The sequence below is a fragment of the Penicillium chermesinum genome (assembly GCF_028974085.1).
Source record: "Penicillium chermesinum strain IBT 19713 chromosome Unknown utg000002l:1.0-5270490.0:1.0-5274688.0, whole genome shotgun sequence".
Classification (NCBI taxonomy): domain Eukaryota; kingdom Fungi; phylum Ascomycota; class Eurotiomycetes; order Eurotiales; family Aspergillaceae; genus Penicillium; species Penicillium chermesinum.
This window is the reverse complement of record NW_026695312.1, coordinates 3,895,567-3,912,241: the sequence shown is the minus strand read 5'-3', so window position 1 is coordinate 3,912,241 and position 16,675 is coordinate 3,895,567. Positions and strand designations below refer to the sequence as shown.

Genomic DNA, 16,675 nt, shown 5'->3' with positions numbered 1-16,675 from the left:
TGCAACAGGTATCCTCAAACGACTTACTGGAAAGGAGGAGAACGGGGGGTGCCTTTTTTACAAGAATTACGCTTGGGCTATAATCATATGAAATTCATGGAAATACGTAAGCACGTCCAGTTGCCAGAGTGGTTAATGGGTTCGCCTGCTAAGCGAATGTCTTCGGACACGCAGGTTCGAATCCTGTGCTGGACGTCATCTTTTTTTTTCTTCCTTTTTTTTCCCTTTTTGGCCTGCTTCTTTCCCCCTAGGCCACCTTATCCCAGCTTAGGTGTACAACCTAACCTTCGACTTGTGGCACTTTCTTCTTACTGAAAATGTACGGTCTGTACTGTAATAGCTGAAACATTAACCTAAAGCTTCTTACTATGCTCTGTATCATCTATATCCCCAACCTCATTCATCTTTAGGAAATCGAGGGAAGAGAGGGCCAAATCTGCCGTTTTCATCGGGTCATGGCGAGTTCAGGCCGCTCATCCTACACTATTCATCGCTTTAGATGACCAGGTGCCACGGACCGCTTTCTCTTTTTCGACGGAGGCTCAAGATTTCCATTGATGTCAGTGTAACCTGATTCAGGAACACCTGGATGTTGCTGATCTGCACGAAATCGAAAGTAGCGACGGGGCTTTCGAGCAGATTCTAATTTTGTAAGCCCCTCCAACCAATCAACACATGCATTTGCTCGATGCGGTGCCCTCGGTTGATCAGAATGACAGTAAAAAGCGTAAGATGCTTGGCCGGTGGCTATTCTGACATTAATAGCCAATCTTCTGGCTGGATCTTCCTCAACCGATGAACGAGCCCAGAACCCATCATGGTTCTTAGTTGGGTCTGGCTCTAGCTCAAGCTTGACGGTCAAAGATCTCAACTGTGAAGGATCGGGAAACAAATCCTGAATTTGAGTAGAATATGCGAAATATACTTCGAGCTTGCCCGCGTAGAATCTGAATCTTCGTACGCCTTTGCTCCAACTTACTCTCGTTTCGATGCCTTGTAAGAGGCGAATTTGGGACTGCAAGCGTTTCCTAGAGTAGTTATCCCACTCTTTCTTGTCACTGCTGTTTATAAGAACTTGAGTGTATGGATTGGCTATATCAAGGAAAAAATTGTCGCCTTGAATCACTATCCCAAATTCTTCAGCTTTATCCTGGTTGGCTTCTGCTTGAATAAGAAGGGCTTCTTGACTGATCGAAGCCAGATGGGGATAAATTTCTAATACTGGGTGTAATCCTTCCTGCAGAAGTCCTTGTTGCGTGGAGAGAATCAGCACATTTTTCAAGCATTCTGATATCCGAACTAGTGAATCCTTTCTCGTGGAGCCACCCCTCTAGATAAGGGTCCACCGACTCAGCTGTCATCTTCTCGTGTCCGTCCCTTTCCATGTCGTATCGGCGAATGATCTCGATCGCTGCCAGTGCCGACGAGCAGGCGGATGGATTTATGTTCTTCAAGTTGAGGAGAAACGTTGAAAAGCGAAGAAGGGTTGTTAATCTTTTGACCTTTCTCCGGTCATGACTGGAGAGAGCCACTAAAAGTGGCTCTGGCGAAAGATAGATACAGCTTGGCGTCTCCTCTTCAATGTTAATCCACCCTTCAAAAAGTTGATTTTGAAGATCCAAAGAAAAGCGTTTGAATCTCGAATTATCTGAGAACAAGACTGCTTCTGCTAATTTGTCTGCGACGAGAACTATTCGTACTTGACTGTGTGAAGCCACAGCAAAGTTGAGTTCTCTAAATCTAGAAGAAAAGTTTTGTAGCTTGTTCGTGGCAAGTTTTAGCCCTGGTCCAATATGCGACCTTTGGAAGCTCGCTGCCCAGATCAAGATGTTTGCTTCGTTGAACCCGCAATCTTGAAGTGTTGAGGGAACAGCAGACTGAATGAAGGTTTCGCTCAGAATCACACCCAGCTGAGCTTTTGAGCTTCCGATCGGCATACAGACACTGAAAGACCCATCTAGCAAAGAAAGTGCGTTAAGCTCCGTATGTAGCCACTCAAAGCTATCCTGATCTTTTGCTGATTTGGTAGCGACTGATAAGCTTTCCACAAAACGCTTCAGTTTTTGGCTGAGGATCAGGTCCGTAGTAGCAGCAGACTCAACTGCTGCTTTGCAGTTTTCATGTGTGAGACGTGTCCACGTGCTTGGCTGAAGTTTCTGGTATCGCTTGATATTATGATCGTGTTTCAGGCGGTGATCGGGATATGCGCGTATATCAGGATCATTTGCCTCCTTCAACCGAATTGCATGTTTATGCCTCGTCCATGGGGATAGATATCTCCCTTGAAGAAGGGGAGATACTAAATTCAGCCCGATGAATGTATACTTTTCTCCATGAGTAGGACTAGGTGGGCCAAAAACTGCTTCCAAGTCTGCTGGGGGGAGCGATTGAAACACTCGACATAGGCCCATCTCGAGGAAATTACTCAGCATACCAATGACGGAAGGGTCGGTGCTTCCTAGAGCCTCAATACTCCAAAGCTTGATAAAGTTGGCATCGCGATTTCCATTGCCCTTTGGCAATGACGAAGTAATGTAAAGATGAGGTTTCGCCGGCCAGTATGCATCGACAGTGCTGAGGGATCCTGACCGCTGTATCTCCTGATTGGCCAACATAAGCTCGCCAATAATCATTGGAACGAACATCAGAAACGTAATCGAGATACCCGCTATTCCTAGACCAAGATACTTGGGTCTGAATCTGGCGGTCTTTTATTTCGTCAAGGCTGTTTCTAGTTAGTCAGGGCCGGTCCTGGTGGAGTTTCAACTAACTAAAAAGGGGGCCGGGGGCCGAAAGAAAAGAAAAAGGAAAAAAAAAACCGTCCAGCACAGGATTCGAACCTGCGTGTCCGAAGACATTCGCTTAGCAGGCGAACCCATTAACCACTCTGGCAACTGGACGAGACACTGAAAATTAGCGACAGCATGGTTATATAGCACACTGGGATTTGTCACCGCACCTCTTTCCAGCATTTCCACAGATCCCTCGCTAAGAACAACCGCCCGATAGCATTGCGCGGTAGATTCAGAAAATCGACACAATTGTCTCGTTCATGACCAACTGGATAAGGGCAAGAAATATGGTTCCTACGTCAGGAAGTATGATCAGCGGCTAGTTTCAAGTTGTTTTACTCTCTACATATATCTCGGAACCCACTAGCGTGCCTAATTACTATTTAGTAATTTACAACTGGTGATCAACAACTTGAACCCGCTTGAGAGATAAATGGTAATATTGGACTCAGAATCATTGTCAGCAAATACCAGTCGAGGAGGCGCACAAGGATATAGTGGAAACCTTCTCGTGATGCTTAAGAAAAGCCTGCTAGTAGAGGAAGGCAAGCTAAGGAGGAGATCATGATGGCAGGGATCTGATCTGGAAGAACTTCTCTGTCTGGAGATTGACAGTGGTGGATAGAATGGAGCTTCTAGTAGCAGTCTAGTATTGTAGATTATTGAAAACCCCAGTCGCTAGTAGGTCATATTGTGTCGAAGTCGTCGACTCCTATGTTCTGACTGTTGGGACGAAAGCTCCGGTTAACCTTGATATACCTCGGGGCAACTCGGAAAGATTATTAGCAACCATGAAAAGTAGGGAGAGGATGAATTCCGTGAATAATACTTGTACTACATATATTTTACATATACAAGTGGTAGACGATACTGCTGCGAGACTGGCAGTCTATTAGTATCAACACTGACAGCTACTGCGCGAGCACAGATTTCTAATATGGACAAAATTTCATTGGGTTATCAGCAAACTTAGTAGTCATTATTGTGTAAATCACGACAGAATCCCTTCCCCTCCTAGATGAACGAGCTTCGCCTGTACGCCATGCTGCCCGTGATACAACACCTTTTTTGGTAGCCTGTAGTAGATAAGATCCTCCCAACTCAATCACCATGGTTCGGATGCTGAGCCCTCTTCAATAGAATGGACTACCGTCCGGAAAACCAAGGGGGCGAAAAGGCTTTTGGGTGTACGCAGGGGTTTGTGTGTCTCTTTTTCTAAACATAAGAGAGAATGCAAAGTTTTTCTCCGAAAAGAGATCAACAAGACGTCCTCGCCAGACCCTTAGGGCCGTGATGACATGTTGTTCCTTTTAGCGAGAGCTACTACCACTTGGGCCCCCTAGATCACCCATCGGTAACTGGCATATCGACCAGCCGTTTCACTCCTGCGGATGATTTTTACCACTTGTCCACGGCGCAGGCCCAGGTAGTGAGCGACGGGATCTGTGATTTGCATACGAGGAAGTTGCGACTCCTTGAGACGGTAGCGCTCGAGCAGCTTCGCCTTCTCCTCGGGGCTCAGAAGGACGTGCTTGGGGACAAGCTCGTGACGGGTGATGTTGACCAGCAGGTCCTGCTCTTGGAAATGCTCACAGATATGGCCAGGGATACTAGCAAGCAGGCGCAAGGCGGAGGGAGAGACATTGCCCTGGGTGATGAAGATACCGGTGTGATAGTTGTTCTCATCGACGGTGTGATTGAAAGCCCGGACTTGCTTGGTACCGACGCCGGAGGCATCGGCGCAGAAGTCGACGTAGATCGTGCCGCAGTCTGGTTGTGGGTCGGGGTTGGATTTGCTGGGTAGAGCTGTGTACTTGATTTTCATGAGTTCAGTGGGACGTGCGACAATCTTCATTCTGGCGCGGCTGTAGAAGAGATAGATGTTAGCCAATGGCTCCCTGGTCAGTCGCAGAGCAACGCGGTTGTAGATTTTTGCGATTGCTCGTCTGCGAAAATGGTTTGGGAGATCGCGTACTCTGGGAAGCCAAGAGGGTCGGCATAATCTCGTCGAAATTTCTCCAAGGAAATCGTTAACTCATCGTCGGAGACCTCGTAGCCCTGTAGTTCCAAGTTCGACATTAGCTCTAGGTACCAATAAACAAGCATCCCTTCTGGGAGCTTGCAAAGCCTTCTGAATTGCACTTACTCGGTCTGCAAGCATCTCATGCACCGTTCGCCAAGTGCGCCATAGACGGGCGACTTCTTTATCGGCAGCGTCGTTGCCGTGCTGGGTAATATCCCCATCCATGCTTGCGTAGGGCACGTGAGACAAGTGGGAAAGAAAGAGAAAAAGCGCCCAGGCAGAACCACCGAGTAAAAAGCTTGGGCGGATCCCAACTGACGGCCGAAAGTGAATGATAAGAAGTTCAGAAAAATCGGCGGGAACTTTCTGCCACGAGCCCTTACAAAGCGGAGAAACCGACCGAACCATTTTAATTTAATTGTTCCAATCGCTTCCCCTTTCCCCTCGTGGGCTTTTTGTTTTTTTTTCCCTTTCCCTCCCCTCATTTTGCTTCCTCAGCTTTTTGGGAAGCAGTTCGTCTTTTCTCATTCCTTCGCTTCCCCCTTATTCATCACAATGGCTGAAAACGCCCCAGCCGAACCTCGGGTTAAGCCCACCAAGCCCGATGAAGTGGCTTACAAGGCCAACCTGGCCAAGGCCGAGAAAGAGCACGCTGAGGCTCAAGAGAAGTTGGTATGTGGCTATGATAATGATCCATTGATTTGATCTCGGAAATTGCAACCTTTGGCTACCGGCCGTGGTGCAATTGCCATTGATATCCCACCTCGGGGACAACTGTGTCCTCGTGCCCGTTACAACAAAATGCGTGAATCAGTGTCGCTTACTTGCGCAAAAGAACCAAATCAAGGCCAAACTCGACAGCGCGAAGCCGAACAACCAGGACTCGCCCACTGCCAAGCGGCAACAGGAACTCCGCGCTGAGCTGTCCTCCATCCGCCAGAAGCAGCAGGGCTTCAAGTCTTCCCGGTCCAGCACCCAGGAGAAAATCAATGCTCTGGAGTCAACACTGAAGGCCCGCATTGCTGAGCAGAACAACTCCCGTGGCAAGATGTCTTTCAAGAACGTTGACGAGATTGACCGGGAGATCGCCCGTCTGGAGAAGCAAGTCGACTCTGGTACTTTGCGATTGGTCGATGAGCGCAAGGCTCTGTCGGATATCTCCAATCTCCGCAAGCAGCGCAAGGGCTTTGCCAGCTTGGATGAGGCTCAGAAAGGCATCAACGAGCTGAAGGGGCAGATTGCTGAACTCCGCAAGACCCTTGATAACCCGGAGGCGAAGGCACTCAGTGACAAGTACAACGAGATCCAGAAGGAGCTCGATGCGATCAAGGCTGAGCAGGACGGCGTCTTCAAGAACCTGAATGCCCTCCGCGACGAGCGCACGAAGCTGCGCAATGATCAGCAGCAGAAATATACCGCTATCCGCGAGATCAAGGATGCCTACTACAAGGCTCGTCGCGCCTATAAGGAGTATGAGGATGAGGCCTGGCGGGTGCGCCGAGAGCGTCAGAAGGCCGAGCGTGATGCTTTCGAGCGTGAGAAGCGCAAGAAGGTCGCTGATAAGAAACTGGAAGAGGCCTCCCAGCCCGCCTACGCTGATGAGATTATTACTGCTCAGGGTCTTATTCGTCACTTTGACCCTACGTATGATTTCTCTCTCCTCGGTTTGGAAGATAAGAAGGACGAGGGAAGCAACTTCCGCGCCGGTGTTGGCCGTACTGTTGATGACGCCGGGATCAAGGGCATGAAGGTGGTCCGCAAGGATCAGGAAGAGGATTACTTTGTTGGATCTGGTGGTAAGAAGGGCAAGAAGGGAAAGAAGGGGGGCGCTGCTCCCAGCGCCGAGACTAGCAAGTTCAACATGAACGTTGGTATCATTGAGGACTTCGCTAAGGTTAAGATCGATCCGCCTATGAACCAGTCGGATGTCCCTGCCTCTGTGGAGAAGCTGGCCGCTAAGATCACTGAGTGGAAGAAGAACCAGGCCAGCAAGACTGAAGAGGTACGTTTGGGCCTCTTTTCAGCTCAACTGGAACCTATTGAACTAACATACCCCGCAGAACATCAGGAAGGCCAAGGAAGAGATTGACCGCCTTGAGGCAGAAGAAGCCAAAAGCTCGCAGTCTAATGACCGAAGCACCGACGCTGCCAAGAAGCCTGCTAAGGCCAATGGTGCTCCTACTGCTGAGGCTGAACTCGCCCAGGAGAAGGATGCCGCTGCCGATGCGGCCGATGAGCTGAAGAAGGCTTCCTTGGAAGACAATGCATAGTCACCACCGAGGCCATATCGAAATTACCTGCCACCACCCCCATCTCCTCCCATTCCAGTCTAGCATTTTGTCTAGCATTCCCGCTCTTGTTGATTCTTCGTTTCTTGACTGATGTGCATATTAATCCGCGTTGATTCATGGACAGCGCCCCAAAATTCTTCTCAAAAGTCTGAATCAACATCTCCTTTTTAGCACTTCATACGGCTTTCTTGTCTCATAGCCATCTTCCCTCTACAAAACATGTTCGTTCGAGGAATTCCCAACCAATCGCAGAATCAACTATCATGTAAATGACCAGTGGTTGAAATCCCTGCTGGGTGCACTCTCCATGTCCTGAGGATGCGCATTGCATATGCTGTAGCCTATATCATCAATGGTCGAGACATATTTCGAAATTGCTTGCAGCGTTGGCTGTAGACGTAGCTATACCATATCGAGGCACCCGGCATATGAATGCTCTCTATTGGCCCGATAAACCCCTCCTTTCCTATATAGGACTAGTTCAAAAGGTTAGTGGATGAGTCAGCCTTCCAACCCCGGCCCCGGGAACTCATGCGGTCCACTTCCTGCAACGGGCGATCGGCACATGTTCCCACCTTCCAAGTATTTTCCGGCTTTTTCTCTTCTCTCTCTCTCTCTGTCTCTGTCTCTTGGCGGCGCTTTCTTTTATTTGAGACCTATAGATCCTGACCTTCCCAATTAAAGCGGGATCCCTATATCATAAACCCCTTCCTGCTCAGAGTCCAGTCTACATCCATCTCATCCGGAAGCTCCACATCGGCAAATCCTCCAGAATCCTTCAGCATCTACATACTCCTCCTCCGCATCAGGAAGCCTAGTCATGTCTTATAACAAGCCAGTAAGTCCTCCTCGATGCTCGGGCCTCTGAGTATTCCTCCAGGCTTCTAGTCCCCAACTAACCGCTTTAAACAGACCAGTCCTCCTCCCACGTACCAGCAAGACTACAACAATCCCGGCAGCGGCGGCTACCCCGGACCTTCTCCAGGCACCTCAAACGAGTATTATAACCAAGGATACCAAGGACCACAAGGGTACCAAGGAGGCGACGCCTACCGTCAGCAACAGGGATACGGCCCACCTCCACAAGGTTACTATCCTCAGCCCCAAGGCATGTACTATCAACCGCAACAGGGCTATCCGCCTCCGCAGCCTGGGTACTTTGGCGGAGCTCCGCCACGTCAAAGCGCCGCAGCTGATGCTGGCGGTTGTTGTGCTGGTCTCATGGCTGCTCTTGCTTGCTGCTGCTGCCTGGATATCCTGTTCTGAGCCACTCGCGGCTTGGCAGTGGCGGCGGGTGGTGCACGTCTTCTTACGTGCGCTTTTCTGTATTAATTTGAACGGCCAATGCGGCCGCGAAACGGAATGATATGTTTTGTTGGCTTGATGGATTCGTATGGTTTGGTTTTCATTGGTTGCGGGGCTTCCGGGTTCGGAAGATACCCGGGTGGCGCTTGGAGATCGGTTCTTTTCATGCGCGTTCTTTTGTCTTCTATCGTGTACATATACTCGAGTCTATTCTTTGTCTCGGAAGGCTAATCAGAGACCCTCTTTTCTTGCATGGACTGCTTACTTGGTGGTACAAGGCCGAGTGCCTATACTTGAGCCGTAGGATCCCCTCGGTAGCTATAGTATAGCCTAGTGTGGAATAATTTACGCTGCCCGCGCCAGTGGCGGATAGTACTGCATTGCTCCTATGCTGGATTTGAACTCATAGTAACTATGCAGATTTTATGTTGTGAATCCCTATCCTCGTGGCGATCATTGTGTCCATGACGTGTGCTAGAAGTCTGTGAAGAGGGCAATAAGACGTAAACTTGAACGTAAAACATTGACTCCAGGAGTCCTTGAAAAGCATCAAAAAGGCATATTATGAAAGGGTATCGCAGATGCAAAGCAAAAGCCAAAGCTGTCCAAACTTCCCAAACGCATTAACATAGAAACGTAGCCCAAATGGAAATATCAGTATTCACTGAAATCACTGCCACCGCCATGGTCATGAGGATTGACACTCCTCACGCCAGACCTCCGACTCCTCGACCTCCTACGCGGCGGCCTTGGAGAGGCAGATGATATCGCAGATGACTCTTCTTCAATAACCTCGACAAAATCGTTCCTACGGCTATCCGTCGTATGTGATCCAGTCATCGACTCCTCAACAATGATCTGATCGCGTGGCGACGGCCTCCGACGATAGCTATCGCGGCGCCGATCTCGCTCCTCCACTACCTCGATCATATCCTCGTGGCGCCGCGAACCCGGCCGACTGCGCACGACAACTTCCTCATCGATCTCCGACGAACTGCCACGCGCAAGACCGCCGGGATTCAGCGCGAGGAACGTCAGGTAGAAGAGCAGGACGACGCCGCCCACGCTGCCAATCACAATACCGGCGACTGTGCCGGGCGCAGGGCTGGAGTAGAGGCGGCCGTACGTCGAAGGGATGGAGACTGTTGTGTAGCGCTTTTCGAGGTGTGAGAGGAGGAGGTCGTTGTGCACGTTCCGGTTGACGCTGAATGGGGGTGGTGAGGCGATTTCGACTCGGCTCGCTTCGAGCTCGAGGTCCGGTTCTTCGCCTGGGAGCGCGAATGACATGTTTTGCGCGTGGGTGGGCGGGTAGGCTGACACCCGTGGAATGTGGAGATTATCTGAACAAGGATGTTGGTTGTGTGGCGCGGACAAGATGGGTTGTTCTGCAGAGCGCGGTGTAAGGTGCAGAGCGTGGATTTGGCTCTTCGTGTCTAGACTGGAATGCTGAAAGAGAAAAAAGAAACCCCAAATGCTGGCAGAAGGCAAGTTTAAAGAAAGTCGGGGTGGCTGGGGATCGGCGGAGTGGGGCAGATCGTGGTTCGACGCTTACGGGTCGCAGTATACGGAGTGTACCTTGATCTTCTTTGCACTCACGGAAAGACTATGGAACCGTAGATAACGGCCACTTTTGAATTCCGCTGTGCATTCAACGAGGAAATTAGAAGAAAAGAAATTCGGTCCAACCTCCGCCAACTCCCTTTCGTTCTCAATGCAAAAACAGCATCCGGCAAAGACATGGTTGTAGTAGTAACATCTTGCGTCTCGAGGCATCAGGAGATGAGCGATGCGATGTTGAACCACTGAATCTGGGGTTCGCGTACTTGGAATGGACATATGAAAGATACTCGATATAAAATAAATCCTTTTGCAGATGGAACTGTTAATACGGAACGCATGTAGATAGCATTCATCCTGTTAGGAAATTGTCTCTTTCTGGCCATGAATCTATCCTGATCAAATAACAAGATTGATTATAGTGAGACACACCTAACGCTCTACATATGAAATGGAGGAGCTGTATCTCCCAAGGTAGCATAGACAGCACTGATTGCGTCAGCAAGTTCGGCGGGAAGAGGGCCTTCTTCAAGAGCATCCAGGGTCTTGTGAAGTTGTTCCAGTTTAGAGACCCCAAAAATCAGAGCATCCCCATATTCTCCATCCAAAACACCGTGGAAAGCTGTCCATCGGATGGCGGCCGCATGGCCCGTAATGCCGTATTTCTCAGCAGAAGACCGAACGGTGTCTATGGCACCTGGGATATTCAAGCTACCGTAATGGGAGCTATATATATTTCCAATAGTGTTCTATCATGGGTTAGCTAAGTTATAGCGATATGAGATACAGGTACTTACATCGGCCTTCCAGCGCCTCGACGTGTCGGCATGTCCCGAGAGAAGGCCTGCCGCGGCCGGGCTAATTGAAGTCAGATCGAGGACCATCAGCAGATTGTCGGAAGGTCAACTAACCTGTAAGCAAAGAAGGAAATGTTGTTCCTTCGAAGAAGTGGGAAAAGCTCCTTCTCTCCGCCACGGACAATGGGGTTGTAGTGTCCTTCATAGACACGGGGTTTGACACAGCCTTCCCGCTCGCAGATATCGAGGTATTCTTGAACTTCCGCTGGAGCATAGTTGGACAGGCCAAGCTTTTTGAATTTCCCTTGAAGGAAGGCTTCATTCATTGTATTGGCGGTATCCTGAATGGGAGTCTTGCGATCGGGGACATGCAGAAACATGGTCTCGACTGACGAGACTTGGAGCTCATCGAGAGACTGCGCGATGCTTTGCTCGATCTTTGCCGGCTCCAGGTCTCCATCACCCCAGCTTCGGACCTTGGTGTGAATTGTAAAATGAGCACCGGCTCCAGCACGGCCTAAGCGAACTTCGGATCCGAGATAGTTAGACGCGGTATCGAGCTCTTTGTATCCGCGGTTGCGAAAAGCGTCGAGAAGATCCTGGACGTCCTCTTTGGTATCGAAGTGCAAGACTCCGGGAACTTGTGAGACGTCACCTATCTATGACCAGAAGTCAACACAAGAACTGAGTCAGACTTTCTTGATCCAGCGAACTTTGAACTGTGAAAGAGAGATCGGTGTTTGCAGAGGAAAGCTCCTTACCATGTGGGTTCCGAGAATGATCCTAACAGGCTTTTGGGGAGGCATACTGAGGATTGAATAATTTGATTCAAAATGATTTTCGGAGTTGTGCTTTTGAGACGAGGTGAGCTGAAATGATTAGAGCTCAGTGTGAAATTACCTCGCCAGCTTTATAGCCTTCATGGTGCCGCGGCCACAGGGAACGGAACACCGCGACATCGCAAAGGATGATCAATTGATTTGAAATCATTTGAATGGCTTGGCTGCACCAGCTGTTTTCTTAGTGATTCTAAGAGGGCTAGAGACTACCTCGTTGAGATCCTTGTAAGTTTGCCGAGCCGCCGCAAACTCCCCGCAAACTCCCCGCAATTTGGCCGCGCTCTGCCCGCAGCATGAAATCTTGCCTACGAGTGCTCTCTACTTGCCTGGAATATTCTTGATATGTCTGAGAAGCAGGAAAGTGACTTTCTTACTGATATTGGCAAGCTATGGAGACGATATCTTCTTACTACAAGATCAATGGACATGTCAAATGGCCCGTTCCCATACTTGCGAAGCTTCCTGCAGACGCTTGAAACCGAGCCTCCCACTCATAATGGAGTATTCGAGTGATCAATACTAGTAAATGGGTAGCCCGAGGTCTGCTACAACCCATCAGCAATCGGTTGAAATCATTAGAATCAACTGAGTTGAATCACTAACCTGTCCAGCGTTCAAATTCATTCATTGCTTCTGCAAATCTTGTGTAGACCGCTTCTCTCAGGAGATTTAGCCTCGTGCCGCCAATCGAGCCCCTCCTCAAGGCAGCTCGAAAAGATCTGGCATCCTGCAAGGCGCGGTTGAAAAGCATCATCCGTTCTTCGATCGCGTTCTCAAATCCAGGCAAGTGTTCTGACTTTACAAACGCCTCGCTGACCTCGTCTTCAAACTGTAGCTTTTCATGGAAAGGGAGTTCTTCAAAGCGGTCGAGAAACCTTTCTGCGTTTGTCCAATCTGTTATTGGTTAGAGACAAGATGTACAGTACGGCCAGCCAAAGGGACTTACCATGGGCAGCGCAGATTGGAGGCTCACTGAGGAGGATTGGTGACGCCTTTCCCTTTCCCTTTTCCATCTCGTCTGACTGATGGGTTTGCTTGATGCCCAGGTGTTGTTTGAGAAGTTCATTTACAGTTGTAGTGTTCTCAGTGTTGTGATTGAAGGCCTGGCGGTGGGGGGATTCTGCCTAACTCTTCAATGGAGCCTCTGCCCCATGCTTTTTGTGATTCAAATACTTTGACATCCATAGTTATACGATTAGTTTTATTTATAGATATTAAAAAGTGAGATGGAGGGGGGGGGGCCCTTTGTTGATCTCGAAACGACTCATGATCGATATTCCGGACCTTTGTGATATGCAAGGAGGCAAGTTCCATGAATTCTAAAACACCTTATCACTTCGCGAGCATGGATTCATTACAAAAGGCTATGGAATAAAGCCTCAAGCTGAGGCCCATAAAGCAATTTGGACACATTGGGAATCTCTGACGTGACATAAAGATCACGAGGCTCACAGTGTCTTTGTTCTACAAAACGATGCAAAGGCCCTTTGCTCTACACTATTTGAACAATCGATGGAGCCCACAATAATGGCAGAAGGGCTCTGGAAACTCGAATATATCGGGGAGTATCTCCAAAGTGATCTCATATCGGCAAGGTCTCTGAAACGGGCTGTTTTGTTTCAACAGTTGATGCCCACGAGGAAAATCACGCTGGAACGTATGATGAATCTTAGCAGGGTCACATAGAGCAAATGTATGCTCTCGGTTACTGTATTTATCCTCGTCTTTGGGGCATCTGATATGTAAAGTCGGGAGGTTGACCAACGTTCCAGAAACTGAACGTCCTAGCGAGTCACTGCATAGATCCCGTCACTGAAAAATGAGCTCCGTCGGCAGGAACACGAGTCTTAAAGAGAGTGGCTCCTTGCAGGTTTTCTCAGCATCAGGCGTATGGGCTGGCTTGTGAAGTAAATTTCTCGCTTCATTGCGCTGGGCCGCAAGAACTCGAGCGCCTCTTGAATGACGCCATTCCTGATGGGATCGACATCGGATTTTCCTGGTTCGATGTCCTCCTGTTCAAGCTTTAAAACTTTTCTGGCGTAACCGCATTCAAAGCACGCGAAAAGGAATGCAGGCTCTTCAGGGGCTTCGAAGGGTGCTTTTCAAAGTCTGAAAATATGATATGAGCCGCCAGAGCTGCACACGCCCAGTACCCGAGGACACCGTCGAACTGGCCTTCGCCTTCAATCAGATTGAGAGGGACTTCTCCGTTTGTAGAACTGACTCTGCTGGCAGGGGACTATAGTGATTATGTAGTACGATCTCGGAAATTGAAGTTGTGTACAGTGACCAGCTGCCTTTCCAGATGTTAGCAAGGGCCGTGAGGCAGAAATGCGAAGATTTACCTTCTGTGTATGAAATCATGCCTTGTAGAATATTTATTCTCATATCAGGGAGACAGGCCCTTATAGAAGCTGTAAAGCGATCATCAGTCAGTGGTATCGTTGATGGTCCAGAAAACGTAGTTGCCTGAAGTTTGAAGATCTGACCATTTGTGCAAGCAGTTAATAATTTGAGTTGGTTTGATAGGAGCATTGAATGACACGAATATCATTGTCAGGTCTTCTGCCTTGTAGACCCGTGGACATCAGATTCTGCATTACTAATGACTTCTTACACCCCCAGGGCCATGGAGTGGAATGTGCCAGCCGTAAAGTTCCTGGTAAGAGTGAGGAATCTCAGCACGGGCCTAAGCCTCTCTGGCCTTCCAATAGATGCACGAACCCGGGGAACGACATGCTTGCTACTGTCCCCCAGGCGCTCGGGTATGTGCATCCCATGACCCCCAGCCCGAGATAGATGTCTCGCTGCCGGCCAGCATGCCTGCCGGTTACATACTGATCTGGGGTTTCTACTTTGTCGGGAAGTCGTCGGTGATCCGAAGCCATACGCGGCAGTGGGTCATACATTCCCTTAGCAAGATCGGCTAAACCACGAGCGTCAAGACAAACCTAAAAATTCTCGAGCGTAACCACGAGACAGAACCAGGTGGCTAATCCACATCCTTTGATCGAATCCTCCATACCTTATACCCGACGGAGATAAACAAGTGTAACTAGACTCCATTTAGGCTGATTCTATCTGTTAATGAAACTAATTTCTCGGAATAGCACGTGCTCAATTTAATTTCCGATGCACAAGTATTTATGTTCCGGGGGAGCTGCGAGATGCTCTGGCCCTTGACCCCTATCTTCTCTATGTACCACTGTCGCTTATTGTAACAGTTCTCGCAATGCGCTTTTGGGTACGTCACATCGGAGCCAGGTGGATTGCATATTACACTTCCCAGATGATTAATCTCAATGGTATCAACAAGAATTATCGCAGTTTCGCGGTTGGATGGGCTGCTGTCCGATAAGTCCCAAAGCTGCTGCGGGATGAATAGCATCCTGATTACTTGCTGACCGCTTTCAAGTTCGAGAATTCAGATTCCCTGCTCGTATTGATGCTTCAATCAACTCAGTGGAAGGAACAAAAGATTAAGAGACCAAATAAGTGGCATTTGAGGACAATTTGTTGATTAGGATAAGAGAATTAAGTTGTATGTGTGTTAAATAAGAGGCAGAAGTAGTGATGGACTTGTAGATGCTATTTACGGTTTTCTCTACGAAAGCCTGTAATCAGTCACAGTATTACTGTATGGGGATACTGCCTTGTTTAATATGATGATGATAAACGAGGCTGAGGTCGAGGCGAACGAGGGTAGGACCAGAGGAATTTGGTCAGATGTCCTCTCCGGTGAACGGGTAAAAATCCCCATTATGACAAAAGACGCCTTCTGCCATCTTTCACATCTTCTCAAAGGGCACAGGTTTATCTTGTAATGCTACCATCACTTGCACACAGTGGTTGATTTTCTCGGCACAAATTTCCTCCGGGGAAGCTAGCCCTAGCTTCCGGATCTCGGGGCGTATAAAATGCGCCGTCACGTCCCCCTTCTCCCCTCATTTCTCCCGCCCCTGTAACCTTCTGTTCCCAAAGATGCCTTTCTCTCCTGAACTCAAAGAAAGATATCCCTCGATCGCCAAGTACGAGATCCTAGGGGACGACTATAAAGAGTCCCACGATGGACGCGAGACCGCTCTCCTGGAATTCATCTATAACCACCCTTCGCTGTCTATGGATAGGCTGCGAGGCTCGCCGGCAACCATTCTGCAAGCCATGGATGAGTTCTCTGCCCAGACAGACTTCTTAATTAATATTAGCTGGGACAAGGGTGGCAAGGTGGCCGACCTCATAAAACAAGACAAGCCTGCTGTCCTTGTTGAACTGGGAGGGTATGTTGGCTACTCCGCGATTCTCTTTGGCGACGCTGCTCGTCAAGCTGGCACCGAGGGAGTAAAGCTTTGGAGTATCGAGTATGATCCGCTTATTGCGTCCATTGCGATGAACCTGATTGACCTCGCTGGGCTGAGTGACATTGTCAAAGTTGTTGTGGGGTCTGCTACCGACACCATCAGACGACTGAAAGTGAACGGAGACCTTCAGAAGATTGATTTTTGGTTCTTGGACCACGACGAGGACCTTTATGTGCAAGAGTTCAAGCTCTGCGAAGAGCTGGATTTTTTCCCGGCTGGTGCTTTGGTGGTCGCCGATAATGTGGTTCGGCCAGGAGCTCCGCAGTACCGTGAATATGTTCGTCAGCATTCCGGCGTTGAAAGCTGGGGTGTACCAGGGCTAATTATTCCTGGGGATTTTGCCGTGAGTTGCGCCGGGGAACGATTCTCTTTTCATCGCTGACGGAGCATATAGGATGAACTGGAGGTCACTCCGGATCAGATGAACAGTCCAAATCATGGCAGTCAAATAGTACGTGGTGAAAGAACAAAAAAGAGTCTTTATGATATAAAGATATAAATTTAATAGGACTGTAAATAAAAGGATAGACAACACCCTTGCATACACCTAGAATGCTACATAGGGCAAGCTAGTAGACAGATTCATTCGCCATCATCCGATTGAGAATTGTTTCATGAGGTTCAGCTTTACAGTCAATAATTACATTCGACGCCCCAATAATGCGCGTAAAAGGATATAGTATAGAGGTATATACATTGAAAGCAAAGATCGC

The 16,675-nt window shown here is 48.8% G+C and overlaps 7 protein-coding genes across 7 annotated transcripts; 3 read left to right on the top strand and 4 right to left on the bottom strand.

Annotated features, from left to right (window-relative positions):
- Nucleotides 1-1,145: 1,145 nt before the first annotated feature.
- Nucleotides 1,146-2,645, bottom strand: N7468_002325 (uncharacterized protein; the record flags this gene model as incomplete). Its single annotated transcript, XM_058471622.1, has 1 exon — nt 1,146-2,645. The coding sequence occupies one exon, from the start codon at nt 2,643-2,645 to the stop codon at nt 1,146-1,148; it is 1,500 nt and encodes a 499-aa protein (XP_058334763.1).
- Nucleotides 2,646-4,131: 1,486 nt separating this feature from the next.
- N7468_002324 (DNA-directed RNA polymerase core subunit RPB5) lies at nt 4,132-5,040 on the bottom strand (the record flags this gene model as incomplete). The annotated part of the gene is made up of 3 exons (XM_058471621.1): nt 4,132-4,690; nt 4,768-4,850; nt 4,939-5,040. 3 exons carry the CDS (start codon nt 5,038-5,040, stop codon nt 4,132-4,134), a joined length of 744 nt encoding a protein of 247 aa, XP_058334762.1.
- A 330-nt stretch (nt 5,041-5,370) lies between these two features.
- Nucleotides 5,371-7,085, top strand: bfr1 (putative nuclear segregation protein (Bfr1); the record flags this gene model as incomplete). Its single annotated transcript, XM_058471620.1, has 3 exons — nt 5,371-5,487; nt 5,651-6,817; nt 6,876-7,085. The coding sequence occupies 3 exons, from the start codon at nt 5,371-5,373 to the stop codon at nt 7,083-7,085; spliced, it is 1,494 nt and encodes a 497-aa protein (XP_058334761.1).
- Nucleotides 7,086-7,958: 873 nt separating this feature from the next.
- Nucleotides 7,959-8,472, top strand: N7468_002322 (uncharacterized protein; the record flags this gene model as incomplete). The annotated part of the gene is made up of 2 exons (XM_058471619.1): nt 7,959-7,974; nt 8,066-8,472. 2 exons carry the CDS (start codon nt 7,959-7,961, stop codon nt 8,470-8,472), a joined length of 423 nt encoding a protein of 140 aa, XP_058334760.1.
- Nucleotides 8,473-9,065: 593 nt separating this feature from the next.
- N7468_002321 (uncharacterized protein) lies at nt 9,066-9,698 on the bottom strand (the record flags this gene model as incomplete). The annotated part of the gene is made up of 1 exon (XM_058471618.1): nt 9,066-9,698. One exon carries the CDS (start codon nt 9,696-9,698, stop codon nt 9,066-9,068), a length of 633 nt encoding a protein of 210 aa, XP_058334759.1.
- A 710-nt stretch (nt 9,699-10,408) lies between these two features.
- On the bottom strand, nt 10,409-12,617 carry N7468_002320 (aldo/keto reductase family protein; the record flags this gene model as incomplete). Its single annotated transcript, XM_058471617.1, has 5 exons — nt 10,409-10,717; nt 10,766-10,826; nt 10,880-11,420; nt 12,208-12,498; nt 12,551-12,617. The coding sequence occupies 5 exons, from the start codon at nt 12,615-12,617 to the stop codon at nt 10,409-10,411; spliced, it is 1,269 nt and encodes a 422-aa protein (XP_058334758.1).
- A 2,968-nt stretch (nt 12,618-15,585) lies between these two features.
- On the top strand, nt 15,586-16,344 carry N7468_002319 (O-methyltransferase; the record flags this gene model as incomplete). The annotated part of the gene is made up of 1 exon (XM_058471616.1): nt 15,586-16,344. The coding sequence occupies one exon, from the start codon at nt 15,586-15,588 to the stop codon at nt 16,342-16,344; it is 759 nt and encodes a 252-aa protein (XP_058334757.1).
- Nucleotides 16,345-16,675: the final 331 nt, after the last annotated feature.